Genomic DNA, 11,459 nt, shown 5'->3' with positions numbered 1-11,459 from the left:
TGTGTTCACACGTACTGACTGAACCGTCCCGGGGCACAGGGAGAACAGCACGTTATGTGAATTCTTAAAATGGGTGGCATTCCCCTTTAACAATAAATACAAGTTAAAATACTTGTAAATGTTAAATGGACTGCATTTATATATCACTTTTATCCAACGCGCTTTACAACCTATGCCTCACATCCAACCGTTCACACACCGACGGCGGAGGCAACCATGCAAAGGTGCCAACCTGCTCATCGGGAGCAGTTAGGGGTCAAGTGTCTTGCTCAAGGACACTTCGACACGCTGCCCGGGAGGAGCTGGAATCGAACTAGGAACCTTCCTATTACCAGACGTCCGCTCTACCTCCTGAGCCACTGTCGCCACTTGTATACTGGAGTATAGGACAGTTGAGAACAGTGTTTATAATCCACTCTATACTTGATGGATCAACAATTTTTGTTTTGACTGAGGGCCAGGCAGTCATCCACACGCCACTAGTCTAGTCTAAAGAAGTGAGAAACGGTGAGAAGAGTCTAGTTGTTGTGGGGTTATTTAATATTTCGAAATAACAGTGTTAGTAAAAAAAAAAAAAACGGGTCTGCACTCATTCTCTCTCTCTCTCTCTCTCTCTCTCTCTCTCTCTCTCTCTCTCTCTCTCTCTCTCTCTCTCTCTCTCTCTCATTTCTGCAGAGAGATGAGTTCACAGCCAAATTCTGAACCCAAAGTGAACTCACTTCAACAAGGAACATCATATGTTACATTTTTACATAATTTGGGATAGCGTGATCACATCTGATAACACCTTGAATTATTTGGCAACACAACTATAGCATTGATGTAAATTACGGCTATGCTGGTTCAAAGATCACTAGGGAGAAACCTCACACACACACACACACACACACACACACAGGCTACAGCCAGCAGCAGTGCTCTCTGAAAACACAAGTGATCCGTTTCTGGGTCGCGTTGCTTCAGCAGCGTAATGTAGGCCGCAGCACCTCAATCTGACACACCAGGAACCAGTGATGCAGTACACGAGTCCAGGACTCACTGATTTCCGAGCATTGACTGCATCCGGACCCGGAAAGTGCAGACTCGGACTTGTTAATTGATAAATACAGTTATTACATTTTTTTTGTAATAGGCCCTAATCATTTGGCATAAGATATTGATGGCTAGTGCATTTGTTTGGCTATTTGGCTACCTGTGTCACAAAGTAAAAGAAATTTTGAAATGGTGACTGCTGTGTCATTTATGTTTAATGTAGACCTTTGTTTATTTGTATGTCAGCTCTTTGAGACTGCCAGAGTGGAGTGGACTCAACTTTGATGACTTGGGACTCGGACCTCGAGATTTAGTGACTCAACTACAACACTGCCAGGAACTATGACCGCTCATTAAGAGTTTACAGCATGTGCGCCCGAGCAGATCTTGTGGTTGAGATGTTCAGGACCGCTGAACAGGCATATATAAAAAAAAAAAAAAAAAAAAAGACAATAGCTCTACTCAAGAGTGGATAGTTATCTTTCATAATGCACTTAGCCAGTGGGGGGGGGGGGGGGGGGACAACAACTAAACAAAACACTTGCGTTTTTGTCTCTGAGAAATTGGCACCGACCAACTGCTAGCGTTAGCGTTATTACTTGCTAGGTGCAAGTAATTGGGGTATGAAACCACTATCAATATGCCGTTACCTGGTGTTGTTCTAGTGTTCTACCCTCATTGTGCGCAGAGTGACGTTCAACACTTGGTGCTTCCAATCACAAGCGCCACCTTCCATGCCTAGCAACACGCTTATCTATATCTGCACATGCCAAACCGACCAAACACCACCATATGTTACCGATCTTTAAATATTTTTTGCAGGAATTGGTGCATTTAACACTATACACACACACACAACTGATGTGCACAAGGGGACCTGCGATTGGATGGCAGCCGTAATCTCACTCACCCATGGCGGGATCAGCACATGCGACACAGTCTGTTGTATCAGATCTAGGATCTGTAAGAGTGCCCTCCGGTGGTCACAGAGTAGAGTAGCAGTCAATATACGGGACAAAGGAGGTCCACGTTAGGGATGGGTACCGAATTCGGTACTTTTGAGGTACCGAACCGAAACACGTCGGTACTACAGAGTATCGAAGCAAGTGAGATACCTTGATTCAACAACAAAGCAGTCGGAGCAATGGCAAGCCAAAAACTGTCGAAATTGTAGTTATTTGAAGTTTGGATTTTATTTTATTTTTACGACTGAGGTAGGTAAATTAAATTTCTTGAGACTAAAGTACCGAAAAAAGGTACTGTTGGGTACCGGTATCGATTCACAGGTACCGGTACCGGTTCAAATGTGAAAGGTACCCATCCCTAGTCCACGTATCCGATAAACCAATTTAGCCCCCGTTATACGGGACGTCCCGGCCGACACACGGGACAGTTGTCAAACGGAGTGGTGTGTTCCGGCGGTCTCAATTTGTTCCGCTCCAGAACTTGATTGATAAAAGATACAAAAATGACAGTTGCTTTAATTGCTTAGTATTCATTGTTGGTTTTCAGAAAGAAATAATAACCATCCATTCCATGTGACGTAAAAAGGACAATAAACATTGATCTTATCCCCGTGAACAAAAAGACTGCAGTACCCAGAAACGCTTGTGGCTCGGGACTACAGAGAGAGCACTGCTGCAGGTAAAGACACGCTACAAGGATCACTCCTCCCTCACCCCCGCCTCCCCAGGCCCTGGCAGACAACAACAACAACAACAACAACAACAACAACTGCATGGTCAAGGCAAGCACCTTTAAAAAGGGATAGTTCCGATTTCTTGACATTAAGTGGTATTAAATACTTGTCAGTAGTGTAATCGATGCATAGTTGCATACGCACTACTATAGCTCCCGTGGTCGGAGTTCTGGCCAGGTTCTGAGTGAGCCGGGAAGCTTACAGGACAGAAGCTAGTGATTAATATGCATCAATTACTCTACTGACAAGTATTTAATACCACTTAATGTCGAGAAATCAGAACCATCCCTTTAAATCCCAAACACAGCCAGAGATAAGGCTAACCTGCACACACTTCTATCAACTAGCTTGGGTGTCTGTCTGCGCCACATCTTCAGGCTGAGAGAGCGGCACTGTGACTGATTCTATTCAGTCAGTGGAAGATTAAAATGTCAAGTATGCAGCCGATTGGTTCCCCTAAAAAAAACACTCCAAATGGGGCAGAGCGAAATGGACGAAATAGCATGATATTGGGATTATTTGCGATCCATCTTTTAAAAAAAGGAACGTGCCGAACATTATGGGAAATGTACTTGCCGTCTTCTCCAGAGGCGGACAAGAATATAGATACCAATTTTCTCTATGCAAGCTAGCCTAGCACAAATTAATGGAAGCGGATACGGACCAGCTAGCCTATAGCTGTCGGCCAAACACACCTCTCCCGGAGTCCTAAGCCAGGCTAGTGGTCCGTAGTCGCTTCCATTCATTTGTACTAAGCTAGGCTAGCTTGCAGCCGGACTGCTTTCTGCTGAACGCACACAGAGAGGAAATCGGAATCAATCTTCTTGTCTCGACTGTGGAGAAGACGGTGTGTGTTCCATTAAGCCAGGTGACAGCCTTCAGTTTGGAATGAACATCTCCTTTTTTCCTGTAGTTTACATCCCTTTCAACAGTAAGTGTGAGTGCATGATACCACTTCCACGGTCAGGCATGTTACCAACACTCAGTATCAGCCGATATAGGGAGGGAGGGGGAAAACATCTGATCAGTATCGACCTAAACAGAAAAAGCCATGCGGGTGCCCCCCCCCCCCCCCCCCCCCCCCCTAGCTCTGGCTGTGGCCCAACCCCGGCCCCCTGCAGTCTACTAGAGTCCCCCGCAATGCTACTGCTTCCTTACTTCCTGCTGTTGAAGCTGCTGTTATGATTGTTTGTGAGAGATGATGAAGGCGAGATCTTTGGCAAAGCAGAGAGATTGGAAGCACCCGATGACCTTCAAAAAGATAAAGAGAATAGGCCATGAGTTAGAGGAGGAGAGGGAATAAAGGAACAAATAAAATATAAAGAAAAAGAAAAGGAGCTTTCTGGAAGATGGTGTGCAAGTGTCGGAACAAAACAGAAAGAAAGCCATGAGATGAGCTATAGTTCATAAAGAGAGATAAGCCAGCAACCAAAGCCCAAGCAAAAAAAAAAAAAAAAAAAAAAAAACGAATAACAAAACAGAAGCCAGGCAAGTTCATAGAGGATGAGGTGTGACATATAGTAGCAAACGTCATAGCCCCCCCCCCCCCCCTTCCCGGATGAGAAGGGAACGATTAAAGTGGTCTACTGTATATTTGTAGATCTGCCTGGTATGTCATAAATGTCTAGATGTAACACTACCGTCTACCTGTATGTCGTGTATGTCATAAATGTTATCATGAACACTGAACTCTCCACTCACAAGTACACATGAGCACACACAGACACACAGACACTCATGCGGTAACCGCTAAAACAATCACTTTAAACAAAATGTCACTTTAAAAATGGAAAGTCACTTTAAAGGAAGGAGGTACTGTATTGTATAGTTTCCTGTTTCTCAGGAACTTAGCATGTCTTTTTTTTTACCATGCATATCTAGTGTCTTACCTATTTACTTTTTTTTTCTATGCCTATTTTATTATTGTATTTTGCACAATAAATGCGGGCATGACCACCCGCATTTCACTGTATGCCCTCTGGTATGTATGTGACAAATAAACCGCTTGATTCTTGAATTGAAAATGGGGGACCCTGGTGTGTAAACAAGACGAAAGTCTTTCTCTGGTCTGCATCCCCTTAACAATTGTGTGCATTGAGCCGTACTGTATTGTATCCATTCTGCAATCTGTTAATAAAATTTTCAATCAATCAATCAATCAATCAATCAATCGATCGGTCGTTCACTCACTTGGGTGCTGTGGAGCCCCGGGGCCACGACCCGTCCTCGTTCCTCTGCTCGATTACTAGAACCTGTCGGGAGAAGAAGAACAGAGATCCAGTCAAGAGACAACATGTAGTAGATCATCTGGGTGATGGAGAAATAAACAAAAAAAACAATGATAAAACAGACTCCAGACTCAGAATCAAGCCACAGGGGGGCTAAAGAAACAAACAGAAGATGAGAGTAACTAGGTATCCTGGAGGTGGGGATACATGCAATGAGAGTAACTAGGTATCCTGGAGGTGGAGATACATGCGATGAGAGTAACTAGGTATCCTGGAGGTGGAGATACATGCGATGAGAGTAACTAGGTATCCTGGAGGTGGAGATACATGCGATGAGAGTAACTAGGTATCCTGGAGGTGGAGATACATGCGATGAGAGTAACTAGGTATCCTGGAGGTGGAGATACATGCGATGAGAGTAACTAGGTATCCTGGAGGTAGGGATACATGCGATGAGAGTAACTAGGTATCCTGGAGGTGGGCATACATGCGATGAGAGTAACTAGGTATCCTGGAGGTGGGGATACATGCGATGAGAGTAACTAGGTGTCCTGGAGGTGGGGATACATGCGATGAGAGTAACTAGGTGTCCTGGAGGTGGGGATACATGCGATGAGAGATAAGGGAGTAACTAGGCAAAGACCTACCATTGATTTTTCAAATATTCGCAGGAAAAAAATATATAGATATCACTACTACTACTGTGTCTAAAATACGGGAGACGTTTGCCCAACAGGGAAAGCCAGGGAGCTGGATGGAATGGCTCGGTGGTTTACTCCTGGTTAGTGGAGGCTTTTTGTCGCACAAGGCAAGCTGATAAAAGGCCTCCGACAATCCTCTGGAACAGCTGCGACTCAATGGAATGTCCCTCTACCCTAGAGGCCAGCGGAGCTCATTGTGGTTCCAGTTGTCTAGATTAATCTGGGCTTGTAAAGAGACGCGCGCGTGTGTCTGTGGTAATTCTGGTCAACTCCCAGGTGGGAATACTTCCTGTTGCCTGGATAACATGGCGAGTGGGGGGGGACGGGACACACACACACACACTACTGTACGATCTTGCATGCAAGATTAGAATTTAGAGAACTGAGCATGATGATAAGGCACCTCCAGCTTGGTGCCTTACAAACACAAGTGGCAGTGTTCGGCTGTGCGCAGATGGGAAGCCGACGGGGATAAGAGTTCTGGTTAGGGAGGGGATCTGGGGGAGACGCTCTGCCAGTGAAACTCCTATCCAGTCAGGTGAAAAGAAGCAGCTGGCAACTCCACATGTATCAGAGGAGCCTCAGGCATGTGGTAGTATACACCCTCCCCAGACCGACAGAGGAGGCATGTGGTAGTCTACACCCTCCCCAGACCGACAGAAGAGGCATGTGGTAGTCTACACCCTCCCCAGACCGACGGAGGAGACATGTGGTAGTCTACACCCTCCCCAGACTGCCAGAGGAGGCATGTGGTAGTCTACACCCTCCCCAGACTGCCAGAGGAGGCATGTGGTAGTCTACACCCTCCCCAGACTGCCAGAGGAGGCATGTGGTAGTCTACACCCTCACCAGACCGACAGAGGCATGTGGTAGTCTACACCCTCCATTTCCATTTAACCCTTTCACTGCCGCACTACCAACCGGTTAACCCTTTCACTGCCACACAACAGCCGGTTAACCGTCGGTAGTGTGATAGTAAAGGGTTAACCTTCTGTTGTGTGGCAGTGAAAGGGTTAAGAGCAAAACACACAACAATTAGGGGTGCACACTATATCGGTGACCATATCGGTATCAGTCTGATGAGCAAAACTGGGCAGATATATATCGGCAAACATACTCTATATTAGGGCTGCAACGATTAGTCGACGTCGATTATGAAAAATCGTCGACGAGATATTGTTGCGTCGATTAGTCATTAAAAAGAAATTATTATTATTATAAATTTTTTTTTTTTCTCTTTTTTTTTGCACTACCTATCTTTGTGAAAGTGGCTTCTCAGCTCTGGTCCAGCTGAAGACTTCTTAGCTTAACATAACAGACCGACAGTAAGTTTGGGGGAACTAATGGGATAACTGGGGATGTTGTTTGGTCCTGACAAGAGTCTCAAAGCAACTCTGAGGTCATGCTCAATGTCCAATCTGTTCCTCTGCTCTGTCTTCAGCTGGACCAGAGCTGAGAAGCCACTTTCACAAAGATAGGTAGTTAAAAAAAAATATATATATATATATATATATATATATATATATATTTTTTTTTTTTACATAATTGGTTTTCGATTAGTCGACTAATCGAAAAGATAATCGACAGATTAGTCGACTACTAAAATAGTCATTAGTTGCAGCCCTACTCTATATTGGCTGGTGATAGTGATTTTCTTTTATTGATTGCATCGGTCCGATGAGCAAAACTGGGCCGATATAGGGCTAACATTGTTCCAGTATGAACAAAATGACATTATCATAGAATTTCAATTTATTTATACAGATCGTATCGATCTGGGTAATATCATATTAATATTGGTAATATCGGCCATAAAAGAAATGTTAATATGGGTTATCGGTAGGGGTGTAACGGTACACAGAAGCCACGGTTCGGTACGTACCTTGGTATTGGGGTCACGGTTCGGTACGATTTCGGTACAACAGAAAAAAATATATTTATAATTTAATTTATAATTTTTTTATTATTATTCTTTTTTAATAATAATTTTTAATTATTATTATATATTTATGATAATTATTATTATTATTAAATCGAATAATCTTCTATAGGCTTGCCGTGGTAGTCAGTGATAGTGGTGTCATTCTGTGTTCAGGCATCCACTGAATAAATTAATTGCCTACTGCCCCTTTAACAACTTATCCTTGCTATGTTTCAGTTTCACTTCTAGAGAGAATTTTATTTCACGAGACTGAATACTAGAGAACAGATGACATGTTACAACAATGGCAGAGGATTATTTGGATTTAAACACAGTAGCAGTTCAACTGGAGAGGAGCTCAGTATGTACGTTTCTTTTTTTTATTTTATCAGCTCTGCCCGAGAGTCCGGCGGGGGAGAATGTTGGTGTGTGTGTGTTGGCGACGCGTGTGTGTGTGTCTTTCCATTGGTTTCATTTTCTTCATCTGAAGTCGGACTCGGTGTGCCACGCGCTGTTCTCACATGGACACGGAACCCGCGAGTGCCTGCAATGATGCGCGACTGGTGTGTGCGCTGTGAGGCATATTCTTTGTATGGCTGCGCGTACCGCACTGTGACGGCCGTACCGTATATTAGTGGGACGAATACACGTACCGTTACACCCCTAGTTATCGGTATGGGCCAACATGTTGATATGGGTGCATCCCTAGCAACAACACAGGGCGATGATCCACAAAGAATGGATTGCACGGTGCTAATTGCACCCTTACTTACAATTCATTATGAATTGAAAATGGGGGACCCTGATGTAAACAAGACGAAAGTCTTTCTCTGGTCTTCATCCCCTTAACAATTGTGTGTATTGAGCTGTACTGTACTGTACCCATTCTGCAATCTGTTAATACAATTTTCAATCAATCAATCAATCACCGCACAATCCATTCTTTGTGGATCCGGCCCAGTGTGTGCACCTTGTTGTTAAGTTTACAGTACCTGTCCTTGGTACAGGCCTGCGTCCTGGATGGTGCTGTCCGGCTTGTTGAGAGGCTCAAAGGTGTTGCTCATGTACTTGTTCCATAAGCGGGTCTCCTTCTCCTCTGTGATGCTGAACAGCTTCCTCATCTCCTTCTCAATAGTGTCTGCAGGAAAAGGGTCAGACGCACTTATTTACAACATGGTCCCTGCTGGTGGCATAAAACATAAAAAAACAAGACCGACAGTAACACACATGAACAACAATACATCAAGTACATTCAAAATACAACAATCACAATCAATATGTCCTACTGCAATTAAAATGTTTTTAATTGCCGGAGGGCTGTGATTGGCTTCTTCTCTTCTTCTGCTTTGTCACATGCCTGGTGCGCCCAGCAATCACAGCGCTCCGGCATGTCACAATGCGGAAGAAAAAGAGTACGCCATTTTGATGCAACACTGATCTCTGTGATGTTTACACGTTTATAAAAATTATTTAAATGTTTATTAGCAACGCCGAGCTTTCAAACCATCCCGTATTTTTGTGTGAAACCCTCGTGCAACTGTGAGTACCTTTGAAATTTCTCTGTGATACTTGTATAATGAACCGTTTGTCTAAAACCAGTGCTTCATGGGCAACATTCCTTGGTATCATATAGACGAGCAAGTGACTGCGGCCAAAACTTGGCGTGCATCACAGTCACGAAAGGGGCTAAGGTGAGCCCTGAGCCGCCGTCTAAACCCCTCCCTGGATTCAGACCCGTCAGGTACACAGGGGCCCCACCATTCATGTTAGACATGTGGGTTCAGGTTCAGCTGCTGCGTCCTGAGCTGCACTGGCAACAGAACAGACCGAGCTTCTTGAATTCGTTCCCACTTCTCACATGTGTTGTTCTGTGGCTTAACGAGGCTTAGGAACAAAGCACTGACTGCATTTTACACGTTCATATATTCTGGATACTATTTACAAGGGCTGGGTTTCATAGTATTGATCAAATTGGTTCGATACAGGCTTCCCACAGACGTTGCGAAATTAAATTCAAGGACTTTCAAGCACTTTCCTAAGCACTATTTTTCATTTTAAAAGGGCATTTAAAATGATACAATTCACTTTTAAATGCCGTTTTTTTATAGAAAAAAGAATCTGATCCAATATGTATGGCTTAAAACCAATTTCCGACAATTAGTTAAATTTTAAATAAAAAAAATTATAGTTTCTTGATTCAGAACAATTTGATCATGGATGAACAAAACTTTCAATGCAAATGGTTGATTTGAATTTCAAGGACTTTTTAAGCACCTTGTTAAAAATGGGCTGTTTAACACTTTGATCGCCATGGGTTAAATTCATAATTTACCATCCCTCGCCATCTCTATTTGTCTATGGAGAAGTTCCCCTTCTTTGCAGGGCTATAACTTTTTAAATTCTATTGCTAAATTGCCATTATTATGGCCCATTCAATGTCCTATATGTATTGTTCAGGGTGTAGCAACGTTAAACTTTTTCATTCACATATTCATACTAAAATATGGTCTAAAGTATAAGTATGTTTTTATCGTTTTCTGCAGCTTTCTTCAGAACGTGATTTATAGCCCTAAATGCATTATATTGATGATCAAATACAGTTTGGTAGGAATCTGTGAGAGATAAAAAATGTCAACTGGATGTGCTTCTAGGAGTTACTACATATCATCTGATGATGACCGGATGGGCGGGGGATCGTTTATAATTCCGTGGGCAGCGCAGAGTGGGTCATATGTTCATCATAGCAGTTTATATGGAACACGTTAGAATTAGGGCTGTCAGTTTATCGCGTTAATTAGATTAATTAATTACACAGCAAATTATCGCGTTATGAAAATTAACTCAAAATTAATTACAAAAAAAAAAGTTTTTTTTTTCTTTTTTTTTTTATAATATTTTTTTTGTATCTCATTCATTCCATAAGAATGTAGAATACACATTTACAGACTTTTTATTTTTTAATATGGTCCATTTGCATGTTCTTGGTATCTGATTCTAGGGACATCTATGAATCTCAGGGAATGTATTCCCAGTGTCAGAAATACTGTGGGCTAGATCCACAAAGAATGGATTGCACGGTGCAAGTTGCACCCTGGTCTGCATCCCCTTAACAATTGTGTGCCGTACTGTATTGTACCCATTCTGCAATCTGTTAATAACATTTTCATTCAATCAATCAATCTGCGCGGTGATTGATTGAATGAAAATTTTATTTTGAGTAAATTGTAATGAACCAAATGAGAATATCAATAAATTTTTTTGTATCTTTGACTGTGAATAACACCATGCTCAAATTGACCAGACCTGAAAAATCTAAGCAAATTAATAGATGGAAGATGATTAAACAGAAGGTTTTGTAGATACAGTACTGAAATATGATTATATAATATAGAATATCAGGCATAAAATGGTTATGCGATTAAAATGCGATTAATTAGATTAATTAATTACAAATCCTGTAATTAATTAGATTAATTTTTTTAATCGCCTGACAGCACTAGTTAGAATATAACGCTGAATCTTACCGTGGCTTCCTCGCGCCGCTGGCAGATGAGCGTGGAACAGAATTTTTTCTATTATGGGATGGAGACATGCCCGATCCATTTCCAGGTTGTATAATAGTATATACGTCCAAATCATGTTGTTTTTTTCGAGTTATTTGCACCAATCGATGTTCACTGTGTCAAGACAGAGTCTCTCTAACGATAGCGAGTGCCCGGACCACATATGGATGAGCACTACCGGTTCAAAGGCTCATTTCCGGTTGGCGATCTGCCGATCGGCCACCAGATGGCGCTCTTGAACCGCTAGAGAGTTGAGTGGAGCTTTGCAGTGCGTCTCAGGGCTCCGGAAAAGAAATATGATTTCGATTACAGATT

At 42.7% G+C, this 11,459-nt stretch overlaps 1 protein-coding gene across 1 annotated transcript in view; it reads right to left on the bottom strand.

Annotated features, from left to right (window-relative positions):
- usp15 (ubiquitin specific peptidase 15) overlaps positions 1–11,459 on the bottom strand; it is a gene marked incomplete at its 5' end in the record, with an annotated part of 74,246 nt that overhangs the window by 33,354 nt on the left and 29,433 nt on the right. The window contains 3 exons of the mRNA XM_084330032.1: positions 3,890–3,982; positions 4,922–4,983; positions 8,574–8,719. Coding sequence (XP_084186158.1) covers positions 3,890–3,982; positions 4,922–4,983; positions 8,574–8,719 — 301 coding nt within the window. The remainder of the gene's footprint in view (positions 1–3,889; positions 3,983–4,921; positions 4,984–8,573; positions 8,720–11,459) is intronic.

Source organism: Notolepis coatsorum (genome assembly GCF_963971535.1).
Source record: "Notolepis coatsorum genome assembly, chromosome: 15".
NCBI lineage: Eukaryota > Metazoa > Chordata > Actinopteri > Aulopiformes > Paralepididae > Notolepis > Notolepis coatsorum.
The sequence above is the reverse complement of the archived record's forward strand: the minus strand, read 5'-3'. Positions and strand labels throughout refer to the sequence as shown.